General features: G+C 33.7%; 1 protein-coding gene across 5 annotated transcripts; it reads left to right on the top strand.

Annotated features, from left to right (window-relative positions):
• The first annotated feature begins 914 nt into the window (after positions 1 to 914).
• On the top strand, positions 915 to 25,865 carry LOC110998751 (RB1-inducible coiled-coil protein 1). 5 transcript variants are annotated; one of them, XM_045628799.1, is made up of 23 exons: positions 915 to 1,098; positions 1,516 to 1,638; positions 1,857 to 2,047; positions 2,553 to 2,794; positions 2,886 to 3,013; positions 3,644 to 3,858; positions 6,546 to 6,739; positions 8,679 to 8,861; positions 9,875 to 10,047; positions 10,474 to 10,660; positions 10,872 to 11,155; positions 12,484 to 12,540; positions 12,714 to 12,819; positions 14,291 to 14,823; positions 15,202 to 15,451; positions 16,106 to 16,276; positions 16,588 to 16,706; positions 19,219 to 19,375; positions 19,566 to 19,703; positions 20,724 to 20,835; positions 21,982 to 22,062; positions 22,376 to 22,598; positions 23,160 to 25,865. In XM_045628799.1, the coding sequence occupies exons 2-23, from the start codon at positions 1,571 to 1,573 to the stop codon at positions 23,290 to 23,292; spliced, it is 3,945 nt and encodes a 1,314-aa protein (XP_045484755.1). In that variant the 5' UTR covers positions 915 to 1,098; positions 1,516 to 1,570; the 3' UTR covers positions 23,293 to 25,865. The 5 variants fall into 5 exon arrangements, with proteins under 5 accessions (XP_045484755.1, XP_045484757.1, XP_045484754.1 ...); XM_045628801.1 differs by having other exon boundaries at positions 915 to 1,133; positions 21,982 to 22,059; XM_045628798.1 differs by having other exon boundaries at positions 915 to 1,133.
• Positions 25,866 to 26,043: the final 178 nt, after the last annotated feature.

The raw sequence follows: 26,043 nt of genomic DNA, 5'->3' as shown, positions 1-26,043 counted from the left end.
GTACAGCGATTATGCGACATGGCGGCGAAGCAGTGAAGATTTGGAAAGCTTCAGCACGAGGCCGTGGGGCCAGTCACGGTCGATGGCCTTCTCCACGATGGCAGCGGCATGGTTACCCTACATATTATATAGTAGGTACCTCACAACGATATAAAAATATCTTTGAACAGGACACAAACTAGAAAGCCTATGAATAAGCCGTCCCAAGCAAACCTTTATACTTATATTAGTATGGCGGCAGAAAACACGCTGCGAGTTTTATTTTATTTTTTTTATCGCTACTAAATACTATATAATATGTCGCCCCTCGCGGTACTGAGAGTGATTATATTAAAAGAAAGGTTTGCAGTTGAAATTACAAGAGAAAATGAACATTCAGGTTGAATCTTCTGCTGACGTTTTATATATCTCTAGAATATATACGGATAAACATAGACGCTTTGAAAGTAGGGCTGGACGAATATATTTTCGCAGCGTCTTTTTGCCGCCATATTGAAACGTTAAGGTTTGCTTGGAATTTGGAAAGGCTTGTTCATAGTATTACTAGTTGTATGTTGGCTAGTGTCTTGTGTTTCCAAATATATTCTCATGATCATATTATTAAAAAAATACAGTTAGACGTCGAATTAATAACCTTCGGTTATTTGAAGTCGGTTAAAAAGAAAAATATATATTATGGCCACAGTATAGAGGGGGAAGTTTAGTGTTTTAGGAAGCAGAAACATTGATGACAATAATCAATTTTGAATTAAGGTAATGATACAAAAATAAGTATTATTACAATAGAAGTATTATATAGCAGTAGTATACTAGTATTTGTTGTAATATTACATTAATTTAAAAAGAGTATAATGAATATGATGTCTTGACAATGGACTGCTGACACTTTCTACTTGAGAAGTAGGTCGAAGTAACTTGGCTTTTATATAAAAAATATGGCGGAGGTTTGACTTTTTAATAACAGTAAATATTATAATTGGTCGTTGCATCGATAAACACAAACAATTGTACATATTAGATATTAATTTACAATGTACACAATGATAAGTCGCAAAACAAGTCAGTGCTTCGTTGCAAGAAATTTCCAAATATAGCTCAGTAAGTGATGGCTGTCAAATAACAGATGTAATTGTGTAAGTTCATAGTCGAGTCTTTGTTTTTCAAACGATTTTACGTAGAACTTTTTTAATTTGTTTAAATTTTGTTATGTGCCATATTTTTTATGTTCTCAGTACAGATAATCTAGTTGCTTGTATTAAAGTTAGTTAAAATAGATTAGTACGTATTTCTGTAAGTATGGAGCCTAATTATAATTGTGTTATTTTTTAAGACTATATCATAGTCATATACATTTTATATTACAGTCTGTTGTCTAGCTCATAAACCAGAAGATTGATACAGTTTTAATATTGTATATATATATAGACATTATTATAAAAATATTGTGTAGAATTAAAATATTTGTTTTAAATAATATTTTGAATACCACATTAATCATTTAGTGTTCATTTTCAGCTTCAATACATAACTAAATAATTTTGGACCAAAAGCTTTACCAAAATTATCAATCATGTTGTATGTTTTCCATGTTGATGCTGGTTTAATGACCACATACGATATGAATCTCACATTACAAAGGTAACTAACTACATTTTCATATGATAATAAAGGGAAGTTCTCTGAACGCTCAGCAGGGTATAACTATTTATATATCTGTTCTTTGTTCATCATTGAATGTTTTTTTATAAAAGCAATTAGGTTGTATGCCATCTATATTTTTAATCAAACAGATTTAAAAATCTACTGATTATACACACTGCATTATTAGGACAGATCTTACTTAATTTAATTTTCAGTGTGGCAAGTCTGAAAGCTGCTATTGAAAGAAAAACGAAAATACCAGCTCACTCTCTTGTGCTGCTCGTTAGCGGTGGGGAAGTCTTGCAGTCAGATCATATGGTATCATCATATAGTGCAGGGACAGATACAAACCCTATTTATATGTTTAGTAAGCCTTCAGTGAAGGAGAGTCACATTAAGCAATCCAGTAAGTGTTGTTAATAATTAAGGAAAAAAGAAAAGTCGTTTTTGAAAGTAGTTCAAAAGTCAAAATTCAAAAATGATTTATTCATATAGGTAACATAATTTATACTTATGAAGGTCAAAAAAAGAAATATACATTAAGTAAATGCTTCTAATTTTACATTTACAGGAGGCATGGTGAAATTAGAAATATGTTTGTAGATTAGTATAACAATAAGCTTTATTGATTTTGAGTACATACTTTGTTTTTTGTGACATTACTGTATTTTGTGTTGAAGCTTCCTAAATTTTTATCATGAACTATTTTATCTACCCTTTTTCTAGTATTTCGGACATAATATCAAACTTTTTCTTTGATTATCAAAATTCACCTCTCGCTAGGTGCAGCCTTTTAGTGCTTAGCATGGAAAACGTCTCATGAAAAAAAAAAGTAGTTCTTCTCTAAGGTCATCCTTTCATATTTGTTACTCCTAGACGAGCAACAAGAACAATTATTTTCTTACTTTTAGTGGTTGGTGATCTAAGTCCTATAGTTGAGTTGGGCTCGGGTGAATTCCGTAGTGACTCAAGTGCCTATGACGGAAAATCAGTTGGTGAATTAAGGAATGAGGTGGAAGTATGTTGTTCACTTCAGCCAAATGTTAGCACAGTATCGCGTTGTGCGTCATTAGCAAAAGAGTTTAGTGAATTGGCTCACGAAGGCTCCAGGAATTGTGAACAATTAGTACATGAACAGCATTTACAACATCAGGTAAGACATTTGGAAAAGTTTATAATTTGGCCAGTACAAGTTTTGTATTTATTAAGTTCGGCTTTTTGTTATTGTTGTTTTTTAATTTTAGGGTTGGGCAGCTGTTGTAGCCAATTTAGAAGATATTTTTAATGAATTCTGTGAACGTTCTCGCAGTTTTAAGGAGTCATTTAAAAAACATCGTATCAAAAAAGAAGAATATCATGAAATGTTGAACACGTAAGTAATTAATTAATCTTTATGCTTTTATTAAATTTGGTCAATATTCACTATTTTGCGCATAATTTTTTTTACATCATTTTGTGTTGCTCTTGATATTGAAAGTTTCTTTTAAGGTAACATTTTCAAAAATAAAATCGCCTTTAACCTAAGTTTAATGTTTTTAACTTCTTGGTCATATATTTATTAATTTATTAACACTTCGTTACATCATAATATAAAAATTGAACATAATTAAATGAAAAGGATGGCAACTGGCAACCTTATTGCTTTCGAGCGATTTCTTCCAGGCATCCACTTATTACGTATATTTGATTATTGAAGAATTAATAAAATAAATATTTTGAGAGCATCTAGAAGCTCCATATCGTATTTAAATTTAAAATGAAACATCAGCACTTTTTTATCCAAACAATATTCTTTATGAGTATTTGATAGATAAATAGATGGCAATTGTTAACTGAGTCATCTATTTTTCATTCTAAAGGCTAGATTTTCTTACTTCTGTCAGCACTGCACGGCCATATTTGATAAATAAACCTATCTAATATCACCGTAACATTAAATTGTTAACCAATATTTCCTATCTAGATTATTGTACTCGTAATACATTTTTATTATTATATATAGGCTGAATGAAGTACTGGAATCTCTGGGCAAGATTCCAATTCTCACGCCGCTACAATTGCACGCCGAGGCGCATCGTTTCTCGGCCTTTGACGTTTTCGAAGAGACAGACTTTGAGGCTCATCACTATGGAAGTCAGCCGCGGTCAGACACAAGTTCCGAAAATAGAATTGCCCAAGATTTTGGCGTTGGAGTGTTTAAGCTATCTGATGAAGATGGTGAGTAATGAACAATAATTAGTTTATTAATAATGAAAATTATCCTATTTATTTACGACTTCTGCATTTAAATCGTTAAAATATACTAATTAATGTCAGTATATTAAAGAAATGTTCTAAATTAACGTTACCGCTGTTTCTTAAATAAAGGGTGTAAGAAGGTGAGAGAAAGTAACGCTCCGCCACTCTTCTTAATTGCCATGTTTTTTAGGAAGTTATGCTATGCATGGACTTTCTGTGTGTGCATTTAACACTCGCTGGTACGTGGCTGGCATTCCTTAGACCCAAAACGTCGTCTGTGTCAGGCACAGACTCGCTAACTTAAGGAAATCTTATACTTAATACTTATTAATTATAACGATATATTCCATACATTTTACGTAATATGTAGTAAACATGTTGCTTATAAGGAAATATTAATACTGTATAAATACAATGGCTAAGGTAATCTAATTACTCCAGATTCTTTTATCGTATAATTTTTTCATTTCCGGATTACTCTGATTAATATACAAAATACCGGTTCTTTACTATCTATCAATGCGATTATTTTTATTTAAGATTACTGTGATATCCGAGATTTTGCCCGACTTGGTTGAATAAATTCTGACCTATTATTTATTGATGAAAATCTCATTAATATCTGTTAGGTTTTTGAAGTCTTTAAGAATGCAGACTAAGTTTGCTGTATACGGAATTATGTAAATATTTTTATTCTTTATTAGATGGAAAGTATTTGCATTTTCATAAATTTGGAATTCTTAACATTCTCTAGACTTTAAAATATGTAAGTTTAGCGTAAAAAAGATCTCTCACGACCTTGTAAACTGTGGACTATTAATAAGATTTTTTGTATAAATCCTGCGACTCGTTAAAATTACGCCCATTAAATATAATCTGGCATTATAAGATTTATTTCTCGTCATCTTTATTATTTCCTCGGCTTATTTCAGTTCTTGAGTTATTCTATCGTAAGTAATGCAGTCGTAAAACGCGTACACAATTATAAAAAATAATTACCATTATCACTTTATTAAGTTAAATGACATTACAATTATATGAGTAATTATTTTAATTAACAATCCATAACGTCTTTATTGAACTAAATCTTAATAAAGTTGGGTTTGTTTTGGTTTGGGTCGTAACTCGACACAGGCTGGGCCGATAGGAGTTTTTGATTTCTCCCGATTAGTAAGAATGACTATATAAAACATTGAAAAATTGTTTATATCTGTCAAACACCCGTCCCATCCCCCGTCATTCCCTCATTCATTATTCCCGTCATAGAAATCATAAATAAAGGAATCGACAAAAATAAATAAAAGTTGTGAACTTAATATTTGTTTTTAATTGTTTTGATTAAATAAATGAAGTTCAACTGGTCTGTAACGACTGTTAGGCGGTACAAAGTTCGCCTGGTCAGTTAATTCTGATTATATACTTAAACTTTGTTCTAGCATCACGAATTGGTTTATTATTTTGCCAGGGGTTGTCCTGGACGGGACTCAGCCCTAATCTTTGTGCATAGATTTTTTAAATTCATCCAATAATAAAGAAAATAAAATGCAGTAAAGATTTTACCCAAAATTCATTGTTACGGGTATATATTTGAGTCTAATAATATTAAAATTAATAAATCAATTATTTGCAAGAAATACATTTATAACGATCATTTATAAAAATCCACGCAATCAGCCACACTAAAATAGGCATGCAAATGATACATTAGTTTTCATCAAGTCATATAATAGGAACATCAGTCATAATAATAAGTCAAGCTATTTACAATCAGTTTTTTTCAAACCTATAGGCCAAATATTCGCCCAAGCTATAAAAACACCTTCACTTTAAAAACCCAATCACCTTCCCCTTGAAAACATTACATGGCAGCGATCTATAACTTCTAGGAAGGTGATTAATTATTCATACAGTCAATTTCATGATCGGCTTAATGTTTTATACGAAAATGTTTATTTTCAATCCATACATTAATTATTGAACGTGGACTTTAGATAATCAATAGTTTTCTAATAATTTATCTCTATGATTGAGGGAAATTAAACTCCATGGTTAAATGCTCGAAAATCGTTGTAATTCGAGACGTGTTTAAAATGTTAATATTGTGTTCGATTTCTATTGCTGTAAAATGTTATAATTATGCTCCCTATAAAAGTTATCAAAGTCCTACGCTGTATTATCTAAAATTAGAATTAGCACTCCAACGATTCTACACATCAATACGTCGGAGATCTTAATCCCAAAATTTGTTAATCATCTACCGGAGAAGTCCCCACTGCAGTATTCAAACCCTATTCCAACCCCAACCCTATTCGACTTAAGGTCCTTCAAGAGTGTACTATTATTGAGAGTCCATATTACTCAGCCAGGTAAGCAGGGGGCTTACTTGCCCGTTGGTTCTCTCTTTTATATAAAAAAAACAGAAGCTAAAACAGTTTAAATTTTATAAAGAAACGAATTCAGTGGCTAATATGGTGTGGTTTAAGACACAAAATCAGCGTGTTATTATCGTATAAGGTGAATAAAGAAATAAATAACTAAAGTATTCATTCATCTCTATCTTATGTAACAGCAATTAGGCTTGATTTAGTTTTTTCGGAATAAAGGAACATATATATATTATAACTGTCTAACATATTAAAACGTCTAAGATATCATTGTCGTTCTAGTTTTCGAACAAAAGAATGCATCAACAAGTAATGTGGAAGCAAGCGTGCAGATCGAGGAATCAGACGAGGCGGTCTTCAAGGCTCCCTCTATTGAGAGCAAGGAGGAACCGACCTTACTACATTGGATCCTGGCTCAGGGGAATAAAGCATCGCTCCAGGATATCTTGGACTATTGTCAAAAAGCGCTGGCGTTGGTGAGGAATTTATTTTTGATATTAGGTCATAGATAAGTAGAATTGTATGCAATAACATAGTTTTTCTGTTTCTGTTGAATAATTTGCGAGCTCTTTCATCTGAATTCATCAAAAAATAAATAAAAACCACCAGAATTGACTTCACACGTGTTAATTTACACGATTAGAATTATACAGACTACGTCAGAAAATTAAATTACATTTAGTTATCTGAAATCGACCTTATAACGTCAGTCAACTTCCTGAGGTGCCTGTTTTTTCCAAACAGATAACTTTTACGTTTTTAATGTAAATTCTTATTTCGTACATATATACTTATTTGTAATGAAGCTCGTTTGATTCGGCTTGCGCGTTTTTAATTGAATGTATTTTCGATTGGTCTGATAGGTCGTAAATTGTTTTTTTTTTATTCAGAATTATGAATGCTTTTAAACCTACCACCAAACCCCAACTGTTTGTAACGCTACGTAACACGTAGCAATATTAGTAATGTAATAATCTTTATATGCCATACTCCTTTTTTTCGTGGGGAATGCGTTACGCATACCCTCCCGCGGCACGGTTGCCTGGTGGTGAAGGGTTATGTGGGACTCGCCACTGTAACCACCCACTAAAACCCCACGGCGCCACCAACAATCGCCCGAGGCAGGACACGGTAACAGCTTAGCCTTTTCCGCATCCGGGTCAGCTGGTGTATAAACGGAAACAATGGATTATTTTAATCAGCAATTTTATGTCCCGTTAACCCAATTTGAATATCCGTTAAATTCCGTCTTAATCGTGTTAGTAATAATATTTAACTAACACAAATCGAAGACATTATCCTCAAAGTGTTTATTAACTTAATGTAATTTGTAAAGTAATTATAATGACATCGGCACTAATTAAAATACCGTTTTGTTGCAATGGTATATGCAAAATTTAATGATTCCTCGAGTTTTAAACTTAAAAGAAGTTTATTGACGGTGGAACATATCTAATAATTTCGTTTACGATTACCATTGTATTTAAAAACCACAATATTTTCACTACGTAAAAGAAATAAAAAATATAAATAAAACTAAAGTTTTTATTAGGATATTTAATAATATAATGAAAAGTGATAATGATTATGACGCAATTATTGTCTATAAAAACTACTGCGTTATTTTCAAATCTATGGCAGTTATAGTAATTTTGACATAAATATCACTATTGCCAAACAAAAAAATCCCGTATCGTAACCCCCCAATTGTACATGGGGCATACCGACATGACCGAGTCTTTTTCATTATTATTTATGACAAGTACTGAATTAATCCAAGGCTCGCCGAGTATCATATAGTTAAATTTTCAGTAATCTCGTACTTTTGTATCGATGAACGCATTTAAATTTATGTTAAACATTATCGGGTTATTGTCCGCTGCAGTTCACTTTGCATAGAAATAACGCTTTATCGGTAAGGTAATAATCAAATTGTGTTTTAAGGTTAACGGAGTACAAATTCAATCATGCGTTTCACGCGTGCCGGTCGTTAAGGCAAATATTTGCCGGGGTTTTACTCGTGAGCAGTGTTGGTCCAGTGGCTTAAGCGTGCGACCCTCATACCTGAGGTCGTAGGTTCAAGCCCCGGCTGTGCACCAATGAACTTTCTTTCTATATGCGCATTTAAGATTCGCTCGAACGGTGATGGAACCGACTTTCCTAACCGAAAAAGTCGACGGAGTGTGTCAGGCACAGAAGGCTGATCACTTACTTTCCAATTCGAATGACAAATAATCATGAAAGAGATACAGAAATTTGAGGCTTAGACCTCAAAAGGTTGTAGCGCCAAGTATCGGCAAAGTAATTTGGTAAATTTAAATCTCATCCATGGTTAAAAGATACCATGAAAGTATTAATAATTTCTTGTATAGAAAAGTAGATTCTTACATAAGGGAGATTCACATTTTTTTATAGATAGATGCAGAGCCCCTAAAAGAAAGCGAAGCACAGCTATGCCATATTCTTGAATACGCCAACTTGCATGGTCTGAAACAAATTAAGGGCATCGAGGATCGCTTGTATGGCCTTGATCAGCTTTTGAATGACGTCAAGAAATTGGAGAAGGACCAGAGAGATCAGGCAGCTTCTATAATACAAGTGAGTTGCGATATTTGTATAGAATCTGTTACTGTTATAAGACCGATATACATTACAAAGTAGTTCTAAAACCTGGTAACCCATCCAACTAACAGTAATGTCCTACTGAAGCCTTGAAGACTGTCCCGTTGATACGTTAGCCCCCATCATATCAAACCTAAGCGAATGAGTGTGGAAATGAACCGTGGTGATTTTAATAATTAGTTATTTCAACAAGGTATTTGCGGGTTGTTCCCACTAGAATATATTTCCCTATTTCACCATGCCTACTGCTGATAGAGGACAAATCTTTGTTTTTAATTTAATTTATTATTATTAACTAGCGACCCGCCCCGGCTTCGCACGGGTACAATGCTGATACTAAATACACTACAGAAAATCTGTGAACGTTGTATATAAAAATATGGGTTATCCATAAGAGATAGACATATACCATCACGGACTTTTCTGTAGACCTTTTCAATGTGTACAATACTTAGTACATTATTTTGATAAAACTCGTAGGGTTCAGCCTGCGTTTGCAATGTAAGCGGAAAAAATGTAATTATTTACGACATCACATTAGAAACCTCAAAAATAACAGTACTTCTCCACTATTTAATGGATGTTATTATACATATAAACCTTCCTCTTGAATCACTCTATCATTGAAAGAAACCGCATCAAAATCCGTTGCATAGTTTCGAAGATTTAAGCATACAAAGGGACATAGGGACAGAGAAAGCGACTTTGTTTTATTTAATATGTAGTGATTAAGATGACATCTCGAACATGGTTTAATGGTTGCAGTCCCATACAAACATTGTGTAAAACAAATAACTTGGCGATTAAAAAGAGTGGCTAAGAGTTTATTGACAGTTCTTCTATTCCGTTCTACGTCCTTATTTGGGAACTGGCAGTAAATGTTATAGTAGAAGCTTTTAATATGTATTTCTTTTTGACGTTCATATGTGTACATCGTACCTAAATGAATAAATGATTTTTATTTGATTTTAACAAATAATTTCTTCTAGTGTCGCGATCGTCTCAACTCTGCATACGACCCAACAGTTCTGCAAACATTAGTGCAGTCACATTGCTGCCAACTTGAGAAACTCCTAGTGGGACACGAGAAGATTGTCGATATCAAACGGAGGATCGCCAAGTCGAAGGAGGAGTTGTCACAAGTTCTTAAAGCGCGTTTAGAGTGAGTGCTTACTAAAGTTTAATTAAATAGTATTTATTTCAGTTTGAAACCATGATAAAAACTGAATATTTAAATTTTATCGGTACATTTCCTAAGAGATTTTGTTACTAATTGTTACAAATAAAACCAGTCCGTCGTCGGTAGTAAAATAAGACTAACAATTGATAGATAATACTTAAAAAAACATGTTTGTTTGTAATCCGACATTTGCGTACTCTAAAAATCAATTTGTGAACGTACTTTGTACCTACTTGCTTACGACGGCACCGCTTTTCATATTTTTGTATGTACGTCAAGTCGAAAGAAAATAAATTTTTCTTTAAGGTTGTACCCCTATCAAAACGCCGAAAACGGTATTTAGCCAAGCATAGTTTCTCAATTTCAATTATGATAGACGAAATTTACACTATAGTTTGGCTCTTTCAGGGCTGTTCTCCGTATCGAGAACTCGATGTCCGTACAAGATGCGCACGCGATGCTGTCCTTTCAATGCCTTAGCCGTTTGTCTCGTTACTTTGGGATTGTTTGGCAATTGCATCAAGCACCCGCAGTTTTTGTTCGAGCCGTGCACGAAGTGTCAAGGAGAAGATGTTTTTCTGATGCGCATATGAAGGTATAGTTCTGTATATATATATATTTATCACTCGCTTTAATCCAAAATTCTGTATATATTGTAGATTGTATAATAGATAAATATCGAACGATCATAAAACGACTATGGCATATTAGCAGTCATTTAATAAATTTATTACAGTTTCGTTAGACACAGTGTAAATTCTATATCTTTTTGCACCAGTTTTCAATGTTGAATTTTCTCTTTTCAGTGGGCTACAGATCTAGCTGAGAAACTTCTAAGAATTCATGAAGAAGAAGTGAATCGTCGCCAAGAGTTCAGCTCCATATTCGAGGGCCACTTCTTGAAGAGCCTGTTCCCTGGTATCACAGATATGCCCCCGACCTTTGCCACTCAAGCGCCGCCACCCTTTGATGGAAAGTTGCCGAAGTTGACCAATGAAGATGTAGAATTCGTGACTCAGACCTTCCCAGAACTTGCCAAGGATGTGCCGAAGTACGATATGGAGGCAATTGTCAAGTTTTTCCAACAAAGGTTGGTGAAATTGCTACCTAACACATCTTAACATCCTAACCATCTTAATTATTTACGATGTTCCAACTTTATATAAGTGATATATGCTATAATTAATTATGTGTGTAAGAAAGTAAGCTTTTAACTGCAAATGCAAGTTATACACATCCTTAACACACAAACAATTTGGCGCTACAGCCCTTAGGTCTTGCGTCATATTTCTGATTTTTTTTCGTGATCATTTAAGATAAACTTATCGATTTCCTTACGAAGTTTTCCTTTCGTCATACAATCGAGTGTTAGCGCAAAAGTCCATTCGTATACGTAGCCGTTACGTACGTTTCATGCGTTCGTTCAGGGTTGACGGGGCGTTGAAGTCAATAGGCTAACACTGCTATCTAAAGAAGTTATAATGGCGTGGTAATGGCGAATGAAATTCAGATGTCTAATTGGCTTTGAAAAGATTTTGCAAATTTTTCCAAAATATTTATGAGTTCGTAAAGAATACATACAAATCGATCATAAAAAGTAAAATTCATTTAAACCAGCCAAAAAAGCTCCTTTGATGGAGGTCATACCATGTAAGTAAACCCGTAACCAATTTATACGTTTTAATCGACATAAATAATAATATATTATATTTCGATCAAAAACACTTTCAGACAAACATTAAACACCTATTCCGTTTTGTGTCAAGTGACTGACGTATTTTCGTTAAAATTGTTTAATAAATGAATGATTTACATGCTATTTTAAATGCTTCGTACAAATTCTTAAAAGGCCGGCAACGCACTCGCGAGCCCTCTGACATTGAGTGTCCATGGGCGGCGGTATCACTTAACATCAGGTGAGCCTCCTGCCCGTTTGCCCCCTGTTCTATAAAAAAAAAACGATGGCTGTCCGAATTTTATTTTTCATACTGTCAAATATCGTATTAGCGTATTTACTAATAATTCCGTCACGTTTATTTATTCTAAAGGTGATAGGGACGACAAGAAGTAGCGTACGTTATTCTTACGACGATAAAATATAAAGATCTTTTATTCCTAATAAAAAAAATAGTATAGACTTATTGTGAGGCTAAGTTTATTTGTACTGATTTTTCATTGTTATGTTAATTTAATATACTAAGGGTCTGTTTCACAATGTATGGATAAAGTACCTAATAGCTACACATAAATTATTATTCGGAAGATAAAAAATAGCGCTATCTGACAGTCGTGAAACGCAAATATAGTGTTTATCCTACTAATAAGTAATATATAACTTATTAGGACTTATCCAAATAAGCTAATTATTACTTATTATTAATTGTAAAACAGACCCTAATACTGTTTTATTACTTACAGATTGTCAGCCACGGAACTTGAAGAAAATACTATTGACACACAGGTTGATATTGAAAAGTAAGTTTTATTTTAATTTGAGGTATAACTTTAGTTAGTTAAGTTTTAGTTAACCAAATTTAGTTAATCTTTTTAATTTTCAACGATTTTAAAATATATTTTTTTTTACCCACTAAGTAATTATTAACTAAAAATATATAATTTAAATCAAACAAACAATGTAATGAATTCAGGGGTTCCGATTCGGACACGTTCGAGAAACTTCAGAGCGGCACAAAGAAGATGGACACATCAACGACCTGCACTCCGGACACGGTGGCCGTTTCGACTGTAACCGAGGTAGTGACCACGAGTGACCGCGATCGTGACGGTGACGAATTCGTCAACTCTGACTTTTACATCGACGAGTCGCTGGCGGCCAGTTTGGAGTGGGGTTGCCATGGACAGGTGCATTATACGCTCAGATGAGATAGATAGGGCCGTAATTTTTTATTTTGCCGTTAAATTTATATAACATTCAAGAGAGATAAGTATTTTTCAATTAAAGGCCCGAATATTGCCGGTGTCCATAAGTATTTCTTAATCGACGCATTATGAACTGAGGCTTCGGGTCATAAATCATATTTATCTGCTCTCGTTCGCACTTACAGGTGATGTACGTAAGAGTTGTAGATACATATCGATAACGGGATAGGTACGATCGGTATTCTAAATTATTTTAAGTATTAATAGGAATAATTTTTCGCTATCTGAAAATGAATGTTTTTAATTTGAAAGTTAAATGTCACCATTTAACTTCTTAAGAACGTTAGAAATTAAATTCTCCGTTGTGCGTAATATAAGTAATGTAATAAGTGTCATAACAAAAAATCTTATATTTATGGAAAAACAACAACCCTTACTCGTAACGACCAATCAGGAGTCAGAGCGAACGTGTGTACATTGCCCAACGACTAAATTTAAAATGCGTTGACTATATATATACTAATAGGTTCGTGCCCGCCCCTTTCCCTGAAAACTATAAACCTTTTCTTTAATATATGGGAACACTTAAACAAATACTAAAATCATGAAACCATTTTTCCTTTATATTTGTATTACCCAGATTTACTGATTCATACATAACTAGTCTATAAAGTTTTTTTCTAATTTAACGGCAATCTTGGTTGTGTTTATAGTTTAGACTGTAGTGTTCATATTAGTTAAAAATATTTATTTTAAATTTTGCCCATAATATCTTATCTGAGTGATGTTCGGATATGTAGTGATTTTTTGGTTGCTCCTGTCTTCGTGGCCCCATTTAGTTATTTGTTTAGTATAAGTATTTTATAGCGCTTATATTATAGATTATTATTAGTTTCATCTATATTCAGGTTTTTGTATTACGAAAAGTCCTGTAAGTTTTGAATTTGTTAAAGGTTCATTTTACATATTTAAAATTCGATTTCGAGTTTTTGGACGATACGGCAAATTTAATAATACCCTCGACTCTTTACCAAGACCTGTGGCGAATTTACCAACAGGCTGAGTAGGTTGGAAGGATAGTGCAGCATTTGGGAACCGAACCTTTTTTTGCTATTTCATATGAATCAAAAAGATTTCTGGATGACGGTTTTTTAAGTTTTACAGATAGAAATTTTCACTCTCAGTTGTCCGCCACTGACCTCTATTCATCTCTTACAAAACCTAAAGTAGACTAATTCAGCATTAAGAGAGGCCAAAACCCTTGGAATCCTTCGTATAAATGTGATTAAGGGTAAAAACGTTATCTATCAACTAAGAGGTTTAATTAATAAAATCTTGTTTTTAGGACAACATGGACACACATAAAATTAACATCGAAAAATTACAAGATTTCTTAACGAAACTTTGCACTTTATGTAAAGTGAATGTGGTTTTAATAAAAGAAGAATTGGCCAAACTCAAAAGTGATATGGAGGAACAAAAACGGTTTATGCGAGAGAAGTATACGGAAATTGTTGAAAATTGGGCCAAAAGTAACGAAGGAATGGAGATACGGTTTAGAGAAGAGAAGCAAAGGTTAATGGTGGATCATGAATTAGAACTAAGCGATATGAAGGCAGCGCTCACAGAAAAAGACAGAATAATCGAGATTTTAAAACGGGAAAAGGAAGAACTGACGATTAAACATCAGAAGGAAACTGAAAGATTAGAAGAAGAACATAAAAGCACGAAGGAGATGCTCGAACAGACTTGGGAAGAAGTTAAAGTGTTTGAAAGGAAACTCGAAGAGTCGGATATTCTAAAGGCCAAAGAAATCAAGGAAGTGCAAGAGAAGATGCATCTAGAGTACAAAGCGGAGATTGAGTCAATGCGATCAAGGTGAGCAATATTAAAACGATTAATAAATCTGTTGTCTATATCAATTATGAAGATTTTTAAATTGTGACGAACCATTTGTTTTACCAACTATTAATATTTGGAAGTCATAATGTGGCAAGAATGAGTCAAAAATACAAATACATACAAATATCAAAACCAGTATTTGTATGTGTGAGTGCGTAGTGTTTGTGATGTTATAAATGTATAAATTCTATATATTTTATTTTTCGTACAAGATTTTCTGAAAATTTATCGAAATTATGTCTAAAAAATTAAATTAATAAAATATGTTTATTTGTTTGCTACAAACCTCAAATTTTGAATATTTATCAAATTACAATTTAATACACATTTAAAATAATAATATTTCAATTCAAGGTTCCGCCTTGTTGCCCTTACAAATAACATGGACCGTTCGCCGTCAGAGTCGAGCCTTGAGAAGATAGAAAGAACAGATGTTATAGAGATAGGCCATCACAACGTCATAGTAATGCAGACGAAAGAGAATGCAGAAGTTGAGAAGGAGCAAGCTGTTAGAGAAGCAGAGGAGAGATGTAGAGCAGAGTCCGAACAGAAGATGAACGCGGAAATTTCTCTGCTAAAAGCGAAGTATGAGGCTGAAAAGCAGGTTAGTGTTTTATTTGCTATTTTTAGATGTTTTTAATTAATAAAATAAATGTAAGATGAATAGCCAGTAATAAGCCAGCAGTTTTTACAAATTAGTTTATTTTTAAGATTCAAGTATTTAATTACAGTGTTTATGTCACTAAACTCCTCTTTAACGGCTGGACCGATTTGAATGAAGTTGTTGTGTGCGTTTGGGTGGCGCCCTTAATAGTTTAGATTGACAAATCAGCCCGGCAGATTGAAATAGCATGCATCTCAATATTTAATTACTTTAAGACGAAAAAATTTAGTCTTTCTAAGATAAAATAACTGTTCCTATTTGTAGTCTATTTTAAGTAAAGGTTTCGCCTTCAAGGGTTCGACTCACGATGAAAACAATTGTTTAAGTAGGGTTTAGTTGAAGGATACTATTGGTTCATCCGAAATGTGTAACTATTTAGTGGTTACGAGACGAAGCAAGTGAAATTTACTAAATTGCGATTGCTTTTGCATTTTTAAAAGTTTATACTGTGTGACTGGTTAGTAGCCATTCGCGTAATTTAAACAGATATATACTCTTAATTTTTAATTATGAAGTATTTTTAATGACGTAGTGTCAACGTAACAAAAAAGTTTCTACCGACCTCTTTTCGCACAGACTATATTGATTATACAGGTTACGATAAACGACGTGACACGTCGTCTCCTCTCGGAGAAGGATCGCCAGTTGGAGCTCCTACGGGAAAGGGAGCAGACGTTGACTAGGGAGTGCTCCAAGTATCGAGATACTATTCAACAACTAACGGACCCTGAGACTAATGATTATGATAGTCTGCTTAAAACTCAGGTAATACGACCTGTATTACGAGTCGTTATTGTAACGATTCGTAGAATTTTACTATATGCAATTAGTATTTTAGATCTGGCGATGTCTATTGTAAATAGAAATCGTCATGTGATGTAATGTTTGGATCTCCAAATCCGATTTTTTAAATTATTTGATACGATTTTTTGTAGTAGTGGGGGAAAATTGCTCCGATTTTGCTGATTCTGCAAAACTTTGCTGATTTTGCAGTATTTGCTGATTTTGAAACTTGGAAATGAATAAGGGACGACATTTACTTTATATATATCTATATCAAATTTTTTTTTTTTCAGTTTGCAACACTCGAAAATGAGAAGGCGTTGCTACAGCAACAAGTAGCGGATCTCAAGAAAGAGCTAGAAAAGAGAACAGACGACAGCGAGAAGAGTAGAGAAGATGACAGCGAAGGCAGGTGAGAAGATTTGCTAGGCACAAATTGCATTTTAGTTTTAGATTTATGTACTAACAAGTAATTAATAAAATAAGAGATACCCATAAAATATAGTTATACTGGATTAATACACGTTTCATATATATATATGAAACTGTTCCGATATTCTTTGTGCTTTTTGGATGGTCAACTCGTCGTCCTGTCTCCGTCCTAAACGTTTCAATCCAATCGAAATGTATATCACAAAATTAATTATAAAAAAATATTTAGTTGTCAATTACTATATTAATTAAGTAACGATTTTAGTACAAATTTTGCATTTATTTTAGTATCACTATTCATCACAATATTTTAATATTAAGATAGAGTTTAGAATACGACTCGTAGCAATTACCAATGGTATGTTATATATGAAAGCCGCTTGCGTTAATACTGATTTCCAGCCGTTTTGTCCAACATTTTCTACTTCAAAATACGATATTGAATACTTATAAATGTTTGATAACGATTTTAGGGAGGGATTTTAAAATTTCAAATTGGATATGGTTTCTCCATTTAGTGTTCTGCTATAACGAATCTAAATATTTTGATTATTCAATATGTTCATACATAATTTAATATTTATAAGAAAAACGAGCCTATTTGTGGATATCGATGACAAAATATTATAGTACTCTGAGTATAAATTTAGGGGATGCCAAAATGATTGGCTTAAAGCGTCTACATACGGTCCTAAAATCAGGCAATATAGGCGGAAGTGATGGCATTCTAGATTTCCTCGTGTGTAGCCACATTACGTGGGTAACACTGAAAATGTTTAGAACTGGCCAGTTAGAAACATTATTAATGAAACCTTTTTTGAATTTCAATTTTAGAACTCTTTGGTAACTTAATGTAGTATATTGCATTCTTTTGTCATTTGTTTTTGTGAATTGGCGGCAAATCAAAAACTCTTGTTACACGTGAAAATGAACCGAGAAAATTATTTTTATTATGCTACTGCCGATTCGAAAAACGACCCGATGTCATCCCACCTCCATTGTTCCGATATCGCCACTGATTTTAGGGCCGTGTGTAGCCGCTTTTAGGGTTATAAATATAGCTATTTTTAATAACCTTGCATGTGTTTAATATAAGTTTGTGTTAATAACTGACTGAGGCATCATTTTATAATGTTATTATCGTGTTACTTATGTATAAACAATTGAATTTATAAGGATTTTTTACCAATTTTATTATGTAAATCGGTTTTTTTTACAATAAATAACAATTTTTATTTTTTTTGTTTTATCTATCGCACCCCGCCTAGTATTAACTTGCTTTATCAGCAATTCCAGTTTGACTGGTGACTAACATAAATGTCGTTTTGATTGAAGAAATTTGTGTGACAATGTACGGTTTGGCGGTTACATGGCGGCTTGGAGCAATATCTCTGAAATTAAAGTAATTAATATTAAATATAATCAAATAGACGAAACATTAATATTAATAATAAAACTAAATTTCCGCTTCGATCTGAACTGCCACGTTTGAGTCTTACTGTTAAAGATAGTTTCCTTATAGATTTATACATAAGTCTTTTTTCTAACACAGAGAAGAACTACGTATGTACTTGTTGTATGTACTAGAGCTATATCGTGCTGGCAGCTGGCAGCGCATACTCCTATAGCGCCCCCTGTTCTATAAAAAAAATCGCAGGCTGCTAAACTGTTTTATTTTTATTTCATACTTAAAGTTGCTGAAGTATGACTTCGCAAGATTATCCAGCCACACTCAACCAGCTCCTTTTATTCACTTATCAATCAAAATATTGGTGCCATATAAATAGTTTTTATAAACACTAGCGTACCCGTGTTAGTCTGTGTAATAAATGTGATAGCAGACAATTAACATATATAACGGTTCAAAGGTCCTGTGTAAATCAATATTAAATCGTGACTGGCGTATGCCATCGAAGATTATGTCAGTATTTGAATGTAATGATTGCTTTTAAGGAAATGCTCGCATATTTATGATATGATACTGTAATTTTTTGTGTTAATATTGTTTGTGTAGAGGTCAAAGTGGGATCACAATACGTTAGAATAACATTATATATTAGTTACTACGTTATAAAGTAAACATAATAATTTGTGATTATCACGAAAGTAGCAAAGAAAAAGAAGACATGGTCATCATAATATCACTTCAGGAAGTAGAAGCAGTCTAAATAGATCTCGTTCAAGATTGAGCCAAATTTATTACTGAATAAATGGGAGGGATTTTTGGGTCGCAGATCGAGATGACCCTTTTTAAAAATAAGCCTAGGTAGAGGGCTTTAAAACGCTGGATAAGATCATAGCAGTGACTGACAGTGATACAATGGAGCTAGATGGAAGTCTGCCAAATGTGGGTATACGTACAAGGACGTCGATTAATAAGTAATAAAATAGTAGTTAATTTTTATGCGTAACTGTTTAAATGCGAAAATATATTTAATGTTTCTGTTTGAAAGACGATGAGTAATAACTTTTCAATGAGGTTTTTCTTTCAGGTCGTCACCGAAAAAAGAAGAAGGGAAGAGAAGTCGCACCAAATGCCACACTCCTTTGGGACTTTCTGCGGGTGCCTTAAGTCTGTCTTCGTGTCTGCCCGGACATACAGTGCTAGTGCTGTGGGATCCTGCACATCTTAATTATACCGTACTACAGGTATTTATTTATTAGTAGTTATAAGTATTTATTTATTATTAGGTTCAGAAAAGCTATTCATTCCGTCAATGCAATGCTAAGATGTAAATTTATAGGATAACACACATACACACACACACCAACCATACCATACCATACCTATACTTTATACAAGTGTTTCAGATATTTTTATACTATTTTATTATTCCAGGAAGCATCGATAATGTACTTCGTGCACAGTGATTGCTTGCCGGCTCTGGACCTCAGTATTCACGTGAAGAATGAGAGTGAGAGACGACTCTATACTGTGGCTAATGTTGAATCCAAGGAGTATTGTTATGCTAAAAAGGTATTTTTAAAATAGCGTGTTTGATATTTTTGTTATAAGTAAATTGTCTATACTGTATTAGGTTCTCCGCACATTAAACATTATAGCACATTATTTAAAAATAAAAAAAAACGTAAGACGAATATACCACATCACACATATATGTAGGTTATTGAAGTGAAACTTCTTTAGAATCGTTGTGATTTCAAACCGGATGCAACGAAAAAGCGACAGTAAAAAGAGACAGAAACATTAATTCATATGATTTAACGTGGGAGAAAATGAGATAGATAAACTTCTTTCGAATCGTCGTGATTTCAAACCGGATGCAGCGGTAAAGAGAGACAGAAACATCAATTCATCATATGATTTAACGTGGGAGAAAATGAGATAGCAGGCATTATACAGCCTCTCTTTACTGCCGCTTTTTCATTTGATCGAATTTCAAACTTTCGATGTTTTAGTTTTTCCCAAATTAAAAATTTATATTAAACTTATAAATTAAAATTTATCATTAAAATATACTGTTTTAAAAGAACACACACATTTAGATAATGGAAAATGATTAATTTATATATGATTAATAATAAAAAAAATGTTTTTGAAGGTTTCACTTCTACCATGTGTGAATTGCACATATGTTTTTTTTATTTTCAATATTTGACACGATTTCTAAACAAATAGGTTCCTTTCTAGGGAAATCCTGGGTTTTGCGTAGCCGGTTCGTATTGCACTAATAATTTACAAGGTTTTTGTTCCTTTATAGAAGAAAGCTCTTTCGTATTCTGACAATACTGTTGGATACTTATATTATTAATAAAAACTAGACCAAGGTAGTGAATTTAAACCTCTAAATACTATAATTCACTTCTTACACTTTACTGATTGTACTTAAACTGTATCGCGTCAAAGTTAAACTAAGATTGCCCGTGCGCATGTGCCAAAGTTATTTTTATATTCTATTTCCTATACCCCACTACGACTCGACCATCACTACGGCACATATTTATTTTTAGAATTTAATTAAATATTTTTTTTTAGAGTGGTAACCGTTACCAAATGCCTCGTGGATCTCGCTTTTACCGTGTACGAGTAAAGCCGGTTAAACCTCATCCGCCACACCCACAATGCTGCGACCATAGACACAAGCAAGGTTAGCTAATTACGCTTTACAATTTACCCACTATAAGGATTTTAATGTTTAAGTTTGTAGTTGCCATTTCGCTTTATAAGCCCCTGTAGTGGCATTGAATTTTTTATTTTATGCATTACAAATGTCTTTGGAGTTTCGAGTCAGGGCTAGGTTTGGAAAGGACCTTTATAAAATTACATTATCAAAAAAAGTGTTTTTAATCAGGAGTATTTCTTATCTTTGATAACTTCAGATTTTAAAAGGACAATTTGATTCACTTTTTAGAGGGTAAAATGTCGTGTGTAAATTGTAATTACAGTTTTAAGGTTTTGTTAGTTAAAACTAATTTAGATTTGGCGTATAATATACTATTGTCGATGCTTTATGAACTGAGGATTCGGGTGATAAAACATATTTATCTGTATGTCTCGCTCGCACTTACAGGCGATATCGATCGTACCGTATCGGGATCTATAACGGGATAGGTACGATCGATTTATGTTCACTATTAATAAAAATGATTCTTGTATGATAAAATGTTTTTTTCGATGTAATCATAGAGAAACTGTATTGATCGTAAGGTGTCCCAAAAAGGGGTAGTTTTTATCTTTTCTAGGGATATCTCTTAGTTATTTAAAACCCTCATCCGTATCTTCTACATCTGTGTCTATCTTTCTGTTGGTTAAGAGTTAATTATCATTGATCTCTTATAATACTTAGACGCATCGACCCCGCCTACGCAGGTAGTAAATGTCGATAAGGGGTTGCATTACGTGCAAATTCCCACTGTGAGTGTCATTTATTGCCCGACGGCTCAGTTTAAAATACGTCGTCTTTGGCTTGTGTGGGCTTTATAATTTACCGTTACAATTCATATCATAGAATTTTACATTTATTTGTAATTAACGGTCTTTGCGTTCACCACAAAGTTATTCAACTGCTCTACATCAAATCTAATATGACTGTATGTTTATTGAACTAAGAAAGAACTTATAATTGAATTAAGAAGTACGTATTAACTTATAATTGAATTAAGAAGTAAGAATTAACTTATAATTGAATTCACGTATAAATTATACGTACTTGCACGTATACGCTACGTACTTATACGTTGCAGTGTTGCGTTTGCATACTTATAAATGCATGAATGCACGCGTTGCGTTCCAGATGCACTGAAAGACAGCGTCCTGTCCGCACTCGACGCAAGGCCGCTAAAGAAGTGGCTCACCTTCATGCATGCACCAGGTCGTTGCTTTTACTCAAATTTTAATTTGCCATCATATTATTTTAACATTTGTGTATTTCTTATTATATCCCAGTGAGAGTAGTTTTTTAGTATTTGGTTTTTTATATTGATTTTCCTCACCTACATGCTGTCATTTCTGTATTAGTTTCTCTTAATATCAAAACCTATATCTAAATTAGAAAAATTTAACAAATAGTTGTTTAAAAATATTCTTATCAAAATTTAAAACTTTAAGAAAATAAAAATAACTTATTGGAACAGACTTCATATAAAAGTCGTTGTAATGGAAAAGGAAATTCACAAATTTTCTCACAGATTCGCAGAAGTCAGTGGACACAAGCCAATCGACCAGTTCCGCGACCGACGAAGTTAGTAAAGTGGAGGTAGCGACTGCTACACTGATTAACCTGGAGTCACCCGTGTCTTGTAGTGATGCTGCACTGGCGCCGCCACAATCGGACTTAGATCAGCTCGATTCGATAGAGTCCAACGAACAATGGCAGTCTACTAAGATGCAAGCTTCCACCGCTAGTGCATTGTAAGTATAAAAAGTCACTGTTACTTTTATTAAAAACGTTTTGCATAGAGATTTATTATATATTTTTTTTAAAACTGTGTATGACCATGATGTTTTTTTTGGTCTTTCTTAAATAATTAATAGGGTATAATATTTGAAAACTTATTAGTAATAAAATAAATATAAAACTTTATGATTTAACCCTATTCACGTTAACTCAATTTTTATGTATTATAAATTAAGATTAAGGTTAAATCAGTCCGTTGTGATATGCATGGTCAAGCGTGACCAATCCACCTATGGGTGTGACTACTCCTTGGATCAGAGTATGCTTAAATTAGACAGATATATACATTAAGTCTTATACTATGAATTTGTGTATTAAATTGTTGTGTTTGCTCGTAAAATTCTAAAGAGAATACTTCTAAAAGTTAAAAATACAGTTAGGGTACAATTCATTCGAATCTTAGTGTTAAGCGTGATTTCCTTATGTCAAAAAATTGTGCCATTGCAACTCATATAAATTTTTTAAATTACAATTTATAATTAACCTTAAAATCTTTATGTATCTTAACATTTCAGAACGGATATGGAATGCAGTGTAGGAAGATGTGGCGGTCCGGAGCCATTAGAATTGACTGTGAGCTCAGTGGCCGTGGTGGCGCGTGGTTCCGTGCCACCAGAATCAGAACTGGCCGAAGAAGCGACCCCCTGACGTCCGCACACCCTACCCTTACGGCATTCGCACACTAACTAACGTATACATTCTGCGAATGTATACTGAGTATGACGTCTGTGCGTATACCTTTTACGTAAAACATTTATGTACGCAGCTTTGTATACGTTGCAGTCAACGTATTCGTCCGTACGAATGCCGTGTCGATTTCGAATTTGTCTGAATGTCACATTTCTGCCCAAATGCGAATAAAACGTCTTCATCGCTGTCAAACTTAAGATTTTGACTGGCGAGTAATGAGTTTAAGCAGTTGTTCAGCTGTGAAGAGTATTTTTACTGAATTTGTTGGTAGAATTTGGTCATTATGTGTTCGCGTATAGGAATTGTAATTGACTAAAATGTTACCTACAAACGAGATAAAACAATTCACGCAATTCAAAAGTAGTGGGTAGTACCAAAAAATAGATTTTGGAGTTGGATCTGGAAACTAAAATGTTGTTTAACCATGCTTAAGAGCGCGGCCACACGATGCGGTAACGGTGCGGTGCGGCGTCGCATCGCAATTATTTCGAGCTATAAGGTGCCATACGGGCGTTGCGGTGTGGCAATATATTTAATCCCTCCTCGCCTCGTCTCGCAGGTCACTAGTCCGGCGCGCTTGCGGTGCAACGCCGCGCTACGGCGCAACGCGTCGGGTGACATGGTATAGCAATTTGTGTGTAGGATGACGTTGCGGCATCGCACCGCACCATTACCGCATCGTGCAGCCCGCTTGCGGTAAAAGAAATATCCTCCATCTTAATCTATTCCGACGTCTAACGACAGAAGGATAATGTTTAATACATGTTTATCTCAGTTACAACAATACGATACGATTTCAATTATACAAAAATTAATTGTTAATTTGATGTTAACGTATTGTTCGTACTAAATTCAACGTGATTGAAATGTGTTAGAAATAGTGCCGATTAGAGATTCTTCAGGATTTCGATCTGCATATATATTTTTTAAATATCATTTTACCGACAAAATTAACCCATGACATACTACGGGAATGTGTGTACAATAATAACACAGAATTGGCAGTATTCCACCTAATTCGTCTTCCATTGAAATAAATATCATTTCTACATTAATAAAATGCAAAATTTTTGCTCGTATGAGCCTGTACTTAGTTGATTTGAATCTTAAAAATATTATATACATTTAATATCTATTTGTCTAAAAATCGTAGACTCGAATTTGTTTTTCGTGATCTTTTTGAATAGTACAAATTATTTTAGTTGTTTTTAATTATATATTTGTGGTTAATTAAAAAAATCCTTATCGTTATTTTCACATTTAAACGGCACAAAATGAATTATTTTTTGTTCGATTTTATTTTATTTAGTAGACGTAGCTGTGTATCTTTATAGAAATCTAAGTAACTTCACTTTTAAGATTTGTCCTACTTTAAGTCTACTGGAACCTAAGTCATAGTTTAAGGACTTCGTGTCCAGTCTACACTCTTTAAGCGTTAGGTTCATTATCCACGAAGACTTAGCGTACAATATACGTATACGTTCACGTACACGTCTAAAAATTTTAATACTAATAGCTGACGTATACGTACGTCTACGTCTTCGTCGGTACTTAATAAAAACGCTTACGTGATCTCGCTTCAACTTGAACTCTTTGAAACTAGTTCTATTCTAGACGTAGTTTATTTTAATGTAACGATTTCACAGATCTAGGCTGGTGTGTACATGCTATCTCGGTCGTCACAGCGACTAGCTTCCGTTATTTTGTGATACTTAGCATGTATGAACTAGCTATCGAAGCACAGATTTCTTGCGTCCGTAATTTTTCTTATGTAAATTTTAGATTAATGCGCAAAGTGTTTTGGAGAGGGCATCGCTTCGTGTTGTTTGTTTGTGGCCTTATATTATCGGCCCGTTTAAGTTGGGGATGTCTCTAATCGCGTATTCGGGTTTTTGGAGTTAGAGGCATCGTTCAGCTTCGCCGATGCTGTGATAGTACGTGCTGTGCTCTTGCTCCGATTTTAATATAGTACATGGACGGCTCTTTAGTTCGTGGCCTATTGCGAATGTGTTAATTCGGATCGTTGTATTATAAGGCATCGCAATGGTACAATTGCGATTGTGCAATTGATGTTGGCGTTGATCGATTTTGGCCCTATTGCAATATTAATGAATCGGTTGATGATGATTTGGCAATAGCCAGTTCTCTTTCGGTTGTATCTTTATACTTACGTACGATACGTATACGTGAGTCAGAGAGAACTGGCCGGAACTCGTCGATTTGTCTATTGGTAGCTCGTAAGGTTTTATTAATACACAATTTGCTATAGTTCTCGATTATTGGCTCGGTTAAGTAAATGTTATGTGACATGGGATGACACGAATTCTATTTAATATACGTTTATGAAATAATACTCATCCGTACACGATATGTATGTCTATTTATTATGGTTTTCCCTCATTCGCTTCTATGTTAGGAATTCGTGTCGAAATGTTCTTCTGGTATTGTTATTGTAAATAAAGCGGTCTTGTTTGTTGAAATAACACAAAAGTTTATCATTATTTCCCGGGAATCATATTTTATTGTGTATAAATATGAGAATGCAAAGTATTAAAATGATCTGTGTGGAAATTTTAATAAATCTTTGTGTATTGTTAAATTGATAATGTTTATAGTCATTGTAAGGTACATATATTTTGCGATTACGAATGCATAATAAATTTTATCGTGTAATCGCTTATGGACTAGTTTGTAGTGACCAATTTTATC

Source organism: Pieris rapae, chromosome 7 (assembly GCF_905147795.1).
Source record: "Pieris rapae chromosome 7, ilPieRapa1.1, whole genome shotgun sequence".
Lineage (NCBI taxonomy): Eukaryota > Metazoa > Arthropoda > Insecta > Lepidoptera > Pieridae > Pieris > Pieris rapae.
The sequence above is the reverse complement of the archived record's forward strand: the minus strand, read 5'-3'. Positions and strand labels throughout refer to the sequence as shown.